Source organism: Sardina pilchardus, chromosome 14 (genome assembly GCF_963854185.1).
Source record: "Sardina pilchardus chromosome 14, fSarPil1.1, whole genome shotgun sequence".
NCBI classification, from domain to species: Eukaryota; Metazoa; Chordata; class Actinopteri; order Clupeiformes; family Clupeidae; genus Sardina; species Sardina pilchardus.
Genome location: NC_085007.1, coordinates 28,295,582 through 28,311,259, shown reverse-complemented (window position 1 = coordinate 28,311,259; position 15,678 = coordinate 28,295,582). Strand labels below are relative to the sequence as shown.

The 15,678-nt window shown below is 42.7% G+C and overlaps 1 protein-coding gene across 1 annotated transcript; it reads right to left on the bottom strand.

Moving 5' to 3' along the window:
- Positions 1-7,974: 7,974 nt before the first annotated feature.
- On the bottom strand, positions 7,975-14,146 carry LOC134100818 (fructose-1,6-bisphosphatase 1-like). The gene is made up of 7 exons (XM_062554250.1): positions 13,860-14,146; positions 11,459-11,621; positions 11,112-11,204; positions 10,534-10,674; positions 9,939-10,076; positions 9,002-9,121; positions 7,975-8,465 (listed from the first exon to the last, which is right to left on the bottom strand). The coding sequence occupies exons 1-7, from the start codon at positions 14,027-14,029 to the stop codon at positions 8,277-8,279; spliced, it is 1,014 nt and encodes a 337-aa protein (XP_062410234.1). The 5' UTR covers positions 14,030-14,146; the 3' UTR covers positions 7,975-8,276.
- Positions 14,147-15,678: the final 1,532 nt, after the last annotated feature.

Here is a 15,678-nt window from a genome sequence, read left to right as displayed (position 1 = left end):
CTTGCAGGTATTGAACTCAGGCGATGTGCCGGGCCTCACCTACCGTATTACCAACCCCTTTGACTGTGATGAGCGGCAGCAGGTGGTGCATTATGACAGATTGAGGCCGTATACACTGCCAGTTCACCTGCCTACACAGCCACAAATGCCCAGTCCTCCTTTGTCCCCAGTCCCTTGTTCTTCTGGGATTGTGTTTTCGGGCCTGGATCAGGATGGACTGTCTGATGCAGCTGAAGTGCCGTGTTCGACGGAGAACGCTGTGCCACCTGGCCCTACCATGAGTCGGCACGGGAGAGCACTGAAGGCCCCTGGACATTTCAGTGGTTTTGTTATCTACTGAATTTGTGTGACCTGTAGTTCTGGTCAACGGTTGTTTTTTTTGAGATTGTGTAAAGAAAAAAAAAAAAAAAAGAGGACCAATATTCACTCAAACACTGTATGTTGTTAGGGTTGTGTGTATGTGCAATACAGGGCCATGTATGATGTATACTGCTTATCTGACCTACTGTATGTGTTTGGAATGCTGTTTGAATTTTCAGGGATTATGTGTGTGGTTTTCTACATCGCTGTGTGGAGTTGCTTAATGTCTTTATACCTACACTGTTAGCGGTTGTTCTTTTTGCAAACGAGGACGTTTACTCTTGGAGGGGGGGACGTATGTAACAGAATGTTATAGTGAATGTATTATATCCCCTCGGGGCTTTCCGTAGTGAAAAGATATATTCCCGCTCTCGCGGTAGAGAGCGCTATTGTGGTTACTGATGAATCTGATGAGTTCGTGAAGTAAACTGTTCTTCTCAACAAGTCTTGGCTGGCGAATTATTACCAATATATTAATAAGTACTAACGCTCGGTTACAAAAGGTTGATTATTTACATGTAGCTATAGCCTACGCCTGCGTTTACTATCTACTAGGAAATCAGATTTGAGTGCAACAGAGAAGCAGTTCTGTCGAGCTTGCAGTAGCCTACATTGCAATTCCAGTGAGTGAAGCACGGGTTTGCTACTTTCTTGCTAAGAAACTTGGGAAGAGTAACTTTTAGTATTACTGAAAAATGTGTTCATAAAAGCAGCAGGACTATGACTATGCCATGTTGATACGAACTTTGGTATACGATATTGTAGTGAAGATATGATGTGCTGGACAAGAATGTTAAATGTTTCCTCGCCACTCCTGCGGCCTTTCGGTTGCTACGAGAGATTGTTTTGACAATGTATGATGTCATGACGGGTCACCATGATCACAACAGAATGTTTGAGAAAAAGATCAAAGACGACTCCATGAAACCCTCAGTCAGCTGACCCATCGTCCAGATAGAAAAAGTCTGTCTAGCGGTAGTTACAAGTATTTCTGCGGATTCCTGAAAAGTTCATGTTCAGCCGAAGGCGGAGGCAACCTTGTGAATTATCAGTAAAAGGTGTCGATTTCCAAATTTGCGTCTGAACTAAAGCTGTGCTGTTTACGGTGTAGGCCTACTGTGAGGATACAATCCCCAAGGACTGAAATATAAAAACGATTTAATTAAATTCAACCAAAAAATAAACAAAAACATTAACCTGCTCATCCGTCACTCAAACTAAATCGCCTGGGAAGGTGACCATGAAATCAACATGGCTTGAAAGTTATTATTATTATGTTATTGTAGCCTAACGGTGGAATACGTGCAGAGCAATTTAGCCAAGTGAGCCATGTGGTTGTCAGGGATATGTTTTGACAACGTGTGACGTAATCTTCCATCACCATGGTAAAGCGCAATGTTTGTCAGAATGTTGAGAGTGGAAAAGTTCGCAAAACATTTTCTTTTCGACTTTTACGCGCGATGTCTCCAAAGCCTCTCCAAATGCTCCAGCAAATGTAACTGTCATTAAATTGGGCTTAGAATGCTAGATGTAGTTGCAAGTAATTTCCCGAGGGGGTTAAATGAACACGGCTCTCTTGTAGACTAGAGCAACCTAGTAGCAAACACTTTCTTCACTACCAAGGAGACTTTTTCCTGTGGATGCGTTTAAAAGAGAACCCGGTTTTCGAAGACCCAATAAAAAAAAAAAAACTCACTAGTAAAAGGTTGATTATTTACATGTAGCTAAAGCCTACGCCTGCGTTTACTATCTACTAGGAAATCAGATTTGAGTGCAACAGAGAAGCAGTTCTGTCGAGCTTGCAGTAGCCTACATTGCAATTCCAGTGAGTGAAGCACGGGTTTGCTACTTTCTTGCTAACAAACTTGGGAAGAGTAACTTTTAGTATTACTGAAAAATGTGTTCATAAAAGCAGTCGGACTATGACTATGCCATGTTGATACGAACTTTGGTATACTATATTGTAGTGAAGATATGATGTGCTGGACAAGAATGTTAAATGTTTCCTCGCCACTACTGCGGCCTTTCGGTTGCTACGAGAGATTGTTTTGACAATGTATGATGTCATGACGGGTCACCATGATCACAACAGAATGTTTGAGAAAAAGATCAAAGACGACTCCATGAAACCCTCAGTCAGCTGACCCATCGTCCAGATAGAAAAAGTCTGTCTAGCGGTAGTTACAAGTATTTCTGCGGATTCCTGAAAAGTTCATGTTCAGCCGAAGGCGGAGGCAACCTTGTGAATTATCAGTAAAAGGTGTCGATTTCCAAATTTGCGTCTGAACTAAAGCTGTGCTGTTTACGGTGTAGGCCTACTGTGAGGATACAATCCCCAAGGACTGAAATATAAAAACGATTTAATTAAATTCAACCAAAAAATAAACAAAAACATTAACCTGCTCATCCGTCACTCAAACTAAATCGCCTGGGAAGGTGACCATGAAATCAACATGGCTTGAAAGTTATTATTATTATGTTATTGTAGCCTAACGGTGGAATACGTGCAGAGCAATTTAGCCAAGTGAGCCATGTGGTTGTCAGGGATATGTTTTGACAACGTGTGACGTAATCTTCCATCACCATGGTAAAGCGCAATGTTTGTCAGAATGTTGAGAGTGGAAAAGTTCGCAAAACATTTTCTTTTCGACTTTTACGCGCGATGTCTCCAAAGCCTCTCCAAATGCTCCAGCAAATGTAACTGTCATTAAATTGGGCTTAGAATGCTAGATGTAGTTGCAAGTAATTTCCCGAGGGGGTTAAATGAACACGGCTCTCTTGTAGACTAGAGCAACCTAGTAGCAAACACTTTCTTCACTACCAAGGAGACTTTTTCCTGTGGATGCGTTTAAAAGAGAACCCGGTTTTCGAAGACCCAATAAAAAAAAAAAACTCACTAGTAAAAGGTTGATTATTTACATGTAGCTAAAGCCTACGCCTGCGTTTACTATCTACTAGGAAATCAGATTTGAGTGCAACAGAGAAGCAGTTCTGTCGAGCTTGCAGTAGCCTACATTGCAATTCCAGTGAGTGAAGCACGGGTTTGCTACTTTCTTGCTAACAAACTTGGGAAGAGTAACTTTTAGTATTACTGAAAAATGTGTTCATAAAAGCAGTCGGACTATGACTATGCCATGTTGATACGAACTTTGGTATACGATATTGTAGTGAAGATATGATGTGCTGGACAAGAATGTTAAATGTTTCCTCGCCACTACTGCGGCCTTTCGGTTGCTACGAGAGATTGTTTTGACAATGTATGATGTCATGACGGGTCACCATGATCACAACAGAATGTTTGAGAAAAAGATCAAAGACGACTCCATGAAACCCTCAGTCAGCTGACCCATCGTCCAGATAGAAAAAGTCTGTCTAGCGGTAGTTATAAGTATTTCTGCGGATTCCTGAAAAGTCTATGTTCAGCCGAAGGCGGAGGCAACCTTGTGAATAATCAGTAAAAGGTGTCGATTTCCAAATTTGCGTCTGAACTAAAGCTGTGCTGTTTATGGTGTAGGCCTACTGTGAGGATACAATCCCCAAGGACTGAAATATAAAAACGATTTAATTAAATTCAACCAAAAAATAAACAAAAACATTATCCTGCTCATCCGTCACTCAAACTAAATCGCCTGGGAAGGTGACCATGAAATCAACATGGCTTGAAAGTTATTATTATTATTATGTTATTGTAGCCTAACAGTGGAATACGTGCAGAGCAATTTAGCCAAGTGAGCCATGTGGTTGTCAGGGATATGTTTTGACAACGTGTGACGTAATCTTCCATCACCATGGTAAAGCGCAATGTTTGTCAGAATGTTGAGAGTGGAAAAGTTCGCAAAACATTTTCTTTTCGACTTTTACGCGCGATGTCTCCAAAGCCTCTCCAAATGCTCCAGCAAATGTAACTGTCATTAAATTGGGTTTAGAATGCTAGATGTAGTTGCAAGTAATTTCCCGAGGGCGTTAAATGAACACGGCTCTCTTGTAGACTAGAGCAACCTAGTAGCAAACACTTTCTTCACTACCAAGGAGACTTTTTCCTGTGGATGCGTTTAAAAGAGAACCCGGTTTTCGAAGACCCAATAAAAAAAAACCTCACTAGTAAAAGGTTGATTATTTACATGTAGCTATAGCCTACGCCTGCGTTTACTATCTACTAGGAAATCAGATTTGAGTGCAACAGAGAAGCAGTTCTGTCGAGCTTGCAGTAGCCTACATTGCAATTCCAGTGAGTGAAGCACGGGTTTGCTACTTTCTTGCTAACAAACTTGGGAAGAGTAACTTTTAGTATTACTGAAAAATGTGTTCATAAAAGCAGTCGGACTATGACTATGCCATGTTGATACGAACTTTGGTATACGATATTGTAGTGAAGATATGATGTGCTGGACAAGAATGTTAAATGTTTCCTCGCCACTACTGCGGCCTTTCGGTTGCTACGAGAGATTGTTTTGACAATGTATGATGTCATGACGGGTCACCATGATCACAACAGAATGTTTGAGAAAAAGATCAAAGACGACTCCATGAAACCCTCAGTCAGCTGACCCATCGTCCAGATAGAAAAAGTCTGTCTAGCGGTAGTTACAAGTATTTCTGCGGATTCCTGAAAAGTTCATGTTCAGCCGAAGGCGGAGGCAACCTTGTGAATTATCAGTAAAAGGTGTCGATTTCCAAATTTGCGTCTGAACTAAAGCTGTGCTGTTTACGGTGTAGGCCTACTGTGAGGATACAATCCCCAAGGACTGAAATATAAAAACGATTTAATTAAATTCAACCAAAAAATAAACAAAAACATTAACCTGCTCATCCGTCACTCAAACTAAATCGCCTGGGAAGGTGACCATGAAATCAACATGGCTTGAAAGTTATTATTATTATGTTATTGTAGCCTAACGGTGGAATACGTGCAGAGCAATTTAGCCAAGTGAGCCATGTGGTTGTCAGGGATATGTTTTGACAACGTGTGACGTAATCTTCCATCACCATGGTAAAGCGCAATGTTTGTCAGAATGTTGAGAGTGGAAAAGTTCGCAAAACATTTTCTTTTCGACTTTTACGCGCGATGTCTCCAAAGCCTCTCCAAATGCTCCAGCAAATGTAACTGTCATTAAATTGGGCTTAGAATGCTAGATGTAGTTGCAAGTAATTTCCCGAGGGGGTTAAATGAACACGGCTCTCTTGTAGACTAGAGCAACCTAGTAGCAAACACTTTCTTCACTACCAAGGAGACTTTTTCCTGTGGATGCGTTTAAAAGAGAACCCGGTTTTCGAAGACCCAATAAAAAAAAAAAACTCACTAGTAAAAGGTTGATTATTTACATGTAGCTAAAGCCTACGCCTGCGTTTACTATCTACTAGGAAATCAGATTTGAGTGCAACAGAGAAGCAGTTCTGTCGAGCTTGCAGTAGCCTACATTGCAATTCCAGTGAGTGAAGCACGGGTTTGCTACTTTCTTGCTAACAAACTTGGGAAGAGTAACTTTTAGTATTACTGAAAAATGTGTTCATAAAAGCAGTCGGACTATGACTATGCCATGTTGATACGAACTTTGGTATACGATATTGTAGTGAAGATATGATGTGCTGGACAAGAATGTTAAATGTTTCCTCGCCACTACTGCGGCCTTTCGGTTGCTACGAGAGATTGTTTTGACAATGTATGATGTCATGACGGGTCACCATGATCACAACAGAATGTTTGAGAAAAAGATCAAAGACGACTCCATGAAACCCTCAGTCAGCTGACCCATCGTCCAGATAGAAAAAGTCTGTCTAGCGGTAGTTATAAGTATTTCTGCGGATTCCTGAAAAGTCTATGTTCAGCCGAAGGCGGAGGCAACCTTGTGAATAATCAGTAAAAGGTGTCGATTTCCAAATTTGCGTCTGAACTAAAGCTGTGCTGTTTATGGTGTAGGCCTACTGTGAGGATACAATCCCCAAGGACTGAAATATAAAAACGATTTAATTAAATTCAACCAAAAAATAAACAAAAACATTATCCTGCTCATCCGTCACTCAAACTAAATCGCCTGGGAAGGTGACCATGAAATCAACATGGCTTGAAAGTTATTATTATTATTATGTTATTGTAGCCTAACAGTGGAATACGTGCAGAGCAATTTAGCCAAGTGAGCCATGTGGTTGTCAGGGATATGTTTTGACAACGTGTGACGTAATCTTCCATCACCATGGTAAAGCGCAATGTTTGTCAGAATGTTGAGAGTGGAAAAGTTCGCAAAACATTTTCTTTTCGACTTTTACGCGCGATGTCTCCAAAGCCTCTCCAAATGCTCCAGCAAATGTAACTGTCATTAAATTGGGTTTAGAATGCTAGATGTAGTTGCAAGTAATTTCCCGAGGGCGTTAAATGAACACGGCTCTCTTGTAGACTAGAGCAACCTAGTAGCAAACACTTTCTTCACTACCAAGGAGACTTTTTCCTGTGGATGCGTTTAAAAGAGAACCCGGTTTTCGAAGACCCAATAAAAAAAAACCTCACTAGTAAAAGGTTGATTATTTACATGTAGCTATAGCCTACGCCTGCGTTTACTATCTACTAGGAAATCAGATTTGAGTGCAACAGAGAAGCAGTTCTGTCGAGCTTGCAGTAGCCTACATTGCAATTCCAGTGAGTGAAGCACGGGTTTGCTACTTTCTTGCTAAGAAACTTGGGAAGAGTAATTTTTAGTATTACTGAAAAAATGTGTTCATAAAAGCAGCAGGACTATGACTCTGCCATGTTGATACGAACTTTGGTATACGATATTGTAGTGAAGTAGAATATGATATGCTGGACAAGAATGTTAAATGTTTCCCCGCCACTCCTGCGGCCTTTCGGTTGCTACGAGAGATTGTTTTGACAATGTAAGATGCCACGACGGGTCACCATGATCATAACGGAATGTTGGAGAAAAGGATCAGAGACGACTCCATAAAACCCTCGGTGAGCTGACAGTGTGTGTGTGTGTGTGTGTGTGTGTGTGTGTTTGTGTGTGTGTGTGTGTGTGTGTGTGTGTGTGTGTGTGTGTGTGTGTGTGTGTGTGTGTGTGTGTGTGTGTGTGTGTGTGTGTGTGTGTTTGTGTGTGAACCTGCTGATATCATCCAAAACATTCTCTCAGTTCTGTAATGGTGTTGTTGGTGGAGGTGACTGAGACACATGTGGGCAGTCAGTCCTGTGTTGGGGACCTTGGCTTTATAACGTGTTTAAAAAGTAACTTGCACTCACTCAGAGACAGATTAGTTTATTATGCCCACGCTTTACCTCAGAGACATCAGATGAGTTTGCTAAATAGAGTTACTAGAATAATAAGCGTTTGGGAGATTCACAGGATATGCAGCAGCAATTTATCAAGGTATGGCAGTATTTTCATCCCAACAAGAAAACAATCATGACATTTTTTTTTTCATGATTGTGAAATGCCACTTTAATCTCCTGGTGTTTTGATGAGATAAAATGGTGGATTAGTGATCTGATCTTCTCTAGAGAGCAACAACAGGGCCATATAGAGATGTACTCTATATGGCCCTGAGGTGAGATTAGCACCATCTGGTGGACATCATGGGCAGTAGCACCAGCACACAACAAATTAAATAAACACTAAACACACTTGATTTATTTTAGAGGTTTTATTTAAAAAAAATCTATCTTTCATTTAGAGAGGACAGTAAGAGGCAAATGAAGACAAAACAGTTTGGTGTTGTGTTTGGGCTGCAAGGCCATTCAAGTGCTCATAGAAGCCTTGGTGACCATTCAAGAGCCACGTACTGACCTCACACACTCTTGTCAGCAGAACACATCCTACTACACAGCGCTTATCTGTCCGATCTCGCATGGTGTTTTGTCTCTGCCTATGACTGTGTGTGTGCGTGCGCCAGTGTGGGTATTCGGACTGGACAGAGGTCTCTGTGAGGCCTCACTTGTGATGTTTCTTGCAGATGGCGAGGTACTCGTTCACGTCGTCGGGGGAGCCCAGGACCACTGGGCAGCGCTGGTGGATGGACTCCGGCTGGATGTCCAGGACGTTCATGCTCCCCGTGGTCGCCATGCCGCCCGCCTGCTCTATGATGTACGCCATGGGGTTGCACTCGTACAGAAGCCTCAGCTGCAGCCAATCAGAAACAAGCATGTCTCTCATCAGCACCACTCAACAGGTTATATACTTCCTTTTGAATTGCATCATGAAAATCACATGCAAAAGTAGCAATTTTTGGGATGTTGTTAATCAATTATTTAATTAATCTAAGAGTGATCTTTACATTTCAGTGCCTATTGCTGTAGCCAAGGAAACCAGCACAGTGGACCCTACGAGTATAGTAGGCTACATTCTAGAATATTTTCTGAATATGGAACAGTGAAAAAGTGGCTCATTTACACAGTAGCTGGCAGTTACTAATAAAACCTTTCTGTAACGTTTGCCAGCACAATCAATCATATGCACTCACAAAAAGTTAGGGATATCTGCCTTTCGGGTGAAATGTAAGGTTTCAATACAGAAAGCACTGAAACATTGAATTGTTGGACATGTTTAGAGGTCACATTAAATTCAGTTCACTTGTGAGCAGTGTACCTTCCCTAAGGTGTTTTTTCCACTCTATATATTTCAGCTTTGAACTCCCATCAGCCCCCCTGGTCTCTCACCTTGCCCTTGGGACTCTTGTCGTTGGCTGGGTACAGGAAGATCCCGCCGTACACCAGAGTCCTGTGCACATCCGCCACCATAGAGCCCACATATCGCCCACCATAGGGGGCGCTACCATCCTGCAAGAGAGCAAGCGCAACAGTATAGTATAGTTTAGTATATTGAATATATAACATTTACAGTACCATGGACCTCACATATCGCTCGCCATAGGGGGTGCTACCGTCCTGCAAGTAAGCAAGCACAACAGCACATCACCCCAGGGGTTTGAGACAGGAGGGCACTGCATTGTACACATGTAACAGGTCATGAGGAATGTGTTTATAGAATTACTGCACAAAGACGGCTTTTATTCTAAAAATAAAGAAACAAAACCTGCGTCAGCAAAAATGACATGAACACTGTACATTGTGTTGTACACATATAAACAACATTATAAAGACTCACATGCATGCTTTCTATGTATGAAGGTTTTCACTGTAATAAACTGATATACTATTATGTCAGCAAATTTATTCCCTTCTTTCGTGGTCAACTGATTTTGAATTCATGAAGCACTGTGACATTTTCACACTGTTTAAGGTATGTATTCATGAGCAACTACAGTAATATCTGAGACATTATGACAATTTTTAAGGTATGTATTCTATTTACGTATTTATTTTATATCTGTGACTTCCAAATTATGTGATATTCAGATATAATGATAACCCACGTTTATGGGACTTTCCAAATATTCTCATCTGCATAATGTTTGTTGTTAAATACGTGTGTGTGTGTGTGTGTGTGTGTGTGTGTGTGTGTGTGTGTGTGTGTGTGTGTGTGTGTGTGTGTGTGTGTGTGTGTGTGTGTGTGTGTGTGTGTGCGCGTGTGTGTGTGTGTGTGTGTGAGGTGTATCTGTATCCCTGGATTCCCCTGATCCCCTGAAAGGCTCACCTCAGGGAACTTCTTCTTCTGGAGGTAATCCGTGACGTCGGGGTAGAAGTGCTGTGCGTAGCCCTCGTTCAGACTGTAGATCTTCCCTTTCTTCTTAATCTTCACATCACGGTCCACCAGGATGAACTCCCCAATAGCCTGCACACACACCAGGGACAAACCAGTCAACCACACACACCTGAATATACTGCACGAGGCATAATGCCTCTGATAGTGGCTTTATATTGTGCTTTATTTTTCCAATTTGTAAAGTTAAGACAAGTCAAGTAAAATCACTTTTATAGTCAAGTTAAGACACCTTTATAAAGCACAGCAGTTGACCCAAAGTGCTTTACAATTGTGGCAGTTAGGAGTTGACAATAACAAAAATCCTACTAGGCAGAGGTAAAAAGAACAAAAATTTTTGCAAAACACTTTGCTCTTCTCTTTGCTATTGTATTCATGAGTTTCATCAGGTCCCTTTGCACAGGTGTATGAATCAAACACCATGCAGTCTGCATTCATAATCGGGTGCTTGATTTTATACACCTGTGGAAAGGGACCTGATGAAACCCATGAATATAAATGAACAGATCTATGTTCGTCAGGTGCTTACCGGGTCCAGCATGAAGCAGTTGACCCCTTGACCGGTGGAGAGCACCAGCATGGTGGCGCTGCCGTACAGGGCGTAGCCTGCAGCCACGATGTGCCGGCCGGACTGCAGCGCGTCCTTCTCACAGGGCTCATGGTCTGTCGTCTGGAACCAACGGCACACATCCATCATCATCAGCATCATTATCATTGCCATCATCATCATCATCATCATCACCATCACCATATTCATTATCCTCGCCTCTTACGAATACATTTTTCGAGTATCAAGGTCTTCCCTTTTGAGTCGTTCCTAAATTTACACTGCCCGTCATTTAAAAGAGTTGTTCCTATTCATTCCTACATCATCAAATGGAACCTTTGGTCAGAAACATAATATTTGTGATTGGATTCCTCCTATAGGGCTAGAGGCGTGTCGCTGGTGTATGCGTGTGTGTCTGGAGGTGTACCGCTGGTGTATGCGTGTGTGTGTGTATATGTGTGTGTCTAGAGGTATACCGCTGGTGTATGCATGTGTGTGTGTGTGTATGCGTGTGTGTCTATGTGTGTGTGTATGGGCTTCTTAGTAACCTTGACTCTCACCTTTCTGTAGACTGCAAATATGGTTCCGATTGATGCAAGACAGTCAATATTTGAAGAGCCATCCAGAGGGTCAAAGCACACAATATATTTCCCCTGAAGGAGACAAATGTTAGTATTTTTATTTCTCCATAGATATGAAAGTAATTGATTGAGAGTCACCTATGGACCCATTGTATCATTGAGAATATTTCTGATACACAATGGCCCAGCAAAAGGCTGAACATCTGTTCATAATCTCAAACAAGGAGTTCCTCTCAGCGTACTGACAGAAGGCGTGTACGACAGGTCAGTGGTCCTGCTTGCCTCGTTTCTGAAACCGTCCAGCGAGAGTCTTCACACACACTCACCCGAGACTCTGGCTCCACGATGAGGGCGTGGTCATCCTCCTCGGACACCAGCACGCAGGAGGTGAAGGACGACTTGATCATGTTGATGACGAGGTCGTTGGACAGGATGTCCAGCTTCTTCACCTGATCCCCAGTCACGTTGGTGCTGCCTGCAATGCCATAGCTGGAGAGAGATGGCTGAGGTTAGACTAGACAGCTCAGGTGCTCTACACACATGCATCTGTGGTACAGTAACAGCAAGCCAGCCATACAAGGGGCGTTTCATTTCATGTCCTTTCAGGGCAATTCCACGGATAACGCTAATGAGATGCCCTGGCATTTGTATGATTTCAATGATAATATACATTTTTTGTGTGCATTTTTTCTCATGTACATTCTTCAGCTGAACACACACTCACTCTCTCTCTCTCTCACACACACACACACACACACACACACACTCACAGGACCACAGCTGTTTCTGAGTGCACACACACACACACACACACACACACACACACACACACACAGAATGGACAGCTATAAGCTATAACCTCAATAAGGGGCCATTCAACTGGCTGAATTCTACAAAAAAGAATCAGGTTCCAATCATGGATTTGGAACTTTGCATCGTCTCATTACTGTAGACACACAGCTGAATATATCACAGAGAGAATCCATAGTAGCAGTGATAAAGACCATCTTAGCATCTATCTGGCATCTACCTGGAGTACTCAGAGCCCAGCTCTAGCAGAGAGTCCAGATTAATGTGTTGTTATACCCTTAAACGTCTTGTGTTTCAGCTCCTCTTTCAACAACAAAAAATAAATAAGGACCCTTATTATGGAGTGTTACCAATAAGTGTGATTATTTAAGTGCTAATGTTGTGAGTGCTGTGCTGATGTTGTAGGCTACCAGCTTTATCTGAGTGAAGAAAAGTGTGTGTGTGTGTGTGTGTGTGTGTGTGTGTGTGTGTGTGTCCTGTGTCTCTGTCTGTCTGTGTGTGTGAGTGTGTGTGTGCATGCGTGCATATTTGTCCCTAGCTGGCCTATGAAAGAGTCATTAGCCTGCACTATGCTGTATGCATGAGATTTCCTCAGGACTGGACACTGTGTCCCTGTAGCGTAGCGTAATGAATGAGGCACCAGGGACGTGCCTGTAGAGTGCTGTAGAGTGCTTATCACAACCTGACATTGAACCCTCAGTACATCCTCATTCTTTTTGCATTCAACTTTCACTTCAGTAAAACAAACAAAAAAAAAAGCCCTGCAAAGGTCTGATATCTATGTTAGAGAGCCTAATGTCATGTAATATTATAACAGTCACTTTAAAAATAATGAAAATGTATGGTTCACTTTAATATATATATTTTGTATTTTAGTAATAACTTCAGACATTCACAGGCCTTTGTGTGAGTCTTGACCCTTGACCCCTGGTGAAAGGCACCAGCATGCATCAAATGCCGACTTTATTTACATGATGTCATATCTGATAAAAGGCAGAAATGTAAAGTCTAGAATGTCTCCATGCAGAGATAACAACACTTATTCCATAATGCCATGGAATCTATGTGATAATCAGTTATTCTTAAAAACGATGTCTTTAGGTAAAGATCAAAGCCAAGGAGAAAGACAGAGCGTTTACGACCCACAGCTTGCTTTGAGTTGGACCATTCCCTAATCAATTACTAATTAACTCGGTGATATCTAGGGTCAAATGTCTCTGCTTTGCGCTGGTAAACAGGACTGTGTGGACCTTGATGTGATCTAAACATGCTTCCACTCGGCTCCAATAGTGTGGTATTGCTGTAGCCGTATGACACATTGACATTGAGTCCGCACAACACAAACAGTGTTTACTGCCAGTGTTAAAATATAATCATATTATAACACCCTCTCTGTAGATAGCAAATATGACCATAAAACCATATCAACACATCACAACACTACACTTTCTTCATCAAGGGTTTCAAACCCCTTCCAACATGATCTAGTTACACACCCCTTCACATATGATCAAGTTTCAAACCATTTACATGATTTACCATTTAGATGAATAATGAGAGAGAGGGCCATCACAAGAACAATCAATACAACAGTACTGACAGATCACTTGGCTAGTGTAGCATCAGACAGGACAGGACAGGACAGGACAGGACAGGACAGGACAGGACACAGGTACTCACAGGTGTGTGTAGGCAGGACAGACAGGACAGGACAGCACAGAGGTACTCACAGGTGTGTGTGTAGCCAGGACAGACAGGACAGACAGGACAGGACAGGACAGAGGTACTCACAGGTGTGTGTGTGTGTGTGTGTGTAGCCAGGACAGACAGGACAGGACAGGACCGGACAGGACACAGGTACTCACAGGTGTGTGTGTAACCAGGACAGACAGGACAGGACAAGACACAGGTACTCACAGGTTGGCGATGCCAGCTTTGCGCACGGCGGTGGAGATGGCCTTGATGGCCGTGCACATGGAGTTGAGCAGGGTGGTCAGCTCGCCGGTGCCCTGCGCCTTGCGGCCCTCCTCCAGGACGAACCTGGTCAGCGTGATCACGTTGGTGTCGAACGCGCCCCGGTCAGACATGATGATGCTGCGCTGTGGTCAAGTCAAGTCCAAGAGAAAGAGGCCAGGCCTTGCGTGTGTGTGAGTGTGTGAGTGTGTGTGTTTGTCACTCACACAGAGAGGCAGGAGAGGAGGCAGCTGTGAGGTGGGGAGAGGAACTTAAACTCGGAGTTTGAGGGGAGCAGGGGGGTGTGAGGAGACGACAGCCAATCAGAGCTCAGCTTGTAAAAGTGTTGTGAGTGATGGGATTGCGTACATGTGCGTACTCAGCGTGGGGCGAAGTCCAGATAACAGATACAGACACACACACACACACACACACGCGCACACACACACACACACACACACACACACACACACACACACACACACACACACACACACACACACATGCACGCATGCAGACACACACACGTACACACACACACACACACACACACACACACACACACACACACACACACACACACACACACACACACACACACATGCACACACAAAGGCTGAGTGGCACAGACTGTGTGAAATGCTTCTGTTGTTGAAATGCCTTTGTAATGGCCAAAACTAACTGACTTTGAAGCAGAAACTCAAAAAAACCCCATAGTCATCAAAGTTTGATATCAAAATTCCTTGCAAAATTGCAACCTGAGGTTGCAATTGCAGTCAATCCTTAATCTTGACCTGGCATGATTTTGTGAAATCAGAGAATCACAGAATCCTGGAGCCACCAGCTAGTGAGAGACTTTAGGAATGGCAAGGAAAGAAAATGAATAACTAGAATGTGTTACTGAGGTTACCCAATATAGTCCAGCGTTACTAAAGAAGGATCTGTAAAGTAGGACAGAATGTTTGCATCACATTTGACCATTTTTGAAAAAAAAAAAAAAAAAAAAAACAATGTTTCTTCTCATTGTTGTGGCATTGAGTGTGAACAGAATTCCTTGTGAAGTGAAGTTGCAAAGCAAAAGTGATTGCATCATCAATAAGCGTAATGCATAATTCAGCCGTCTGGGCCAGGACATAGTGCAGGCAGTGGTCCCTCCAGCTATATGGAAATCTATTGTACACGCGCAGCTCTCATGGGACTAGCTAGCGCACTCATATTAAAGAACACATCTGGGCCTCGTTAATCATCCTCCATTTAGTGATTTATTACGGCAAGCCTGATCACATAGCTGTGCTGTACTGCACCTCTGGCACACAGCTGGTAGTGCAGACTCTCCTCTCTCTTATATCTCTCTCTTCTTTTCTCTCTCCTTTCTCTCCCCTCTTGTATCCCTTTTTCTTTTTCTTTACATACAGTATCCCTCTCTCTCTCTCTCTCTCTCTCTCTCTCTCTCTCTCTCTCTCTCTCTCTCACCCTGTCTGTGCATCATGCTCTCTGGTGATGCCCAGGGCCAAAGTCCAGTTCAAAGGTCATGTGTTGACGAACATGATGACAGAGGAAACGTCAAATAGCCGGGGCTGTGTGGTCTTGGCTGCTTAGTTACACAAGCCTGACAAGAGGGCTGCTTTAGACGGCACAAAGGCCTTTCACAACAATATCAAACTACAACTGTTGAACTTTGAACTCTTTAAGATAAGCACAAGAACATGTATGGTTTTAAACAGGATGTCACAGACAGCAAATTGCTAAAAAGCAAACCATCGGACACAATCAAACTTATCAG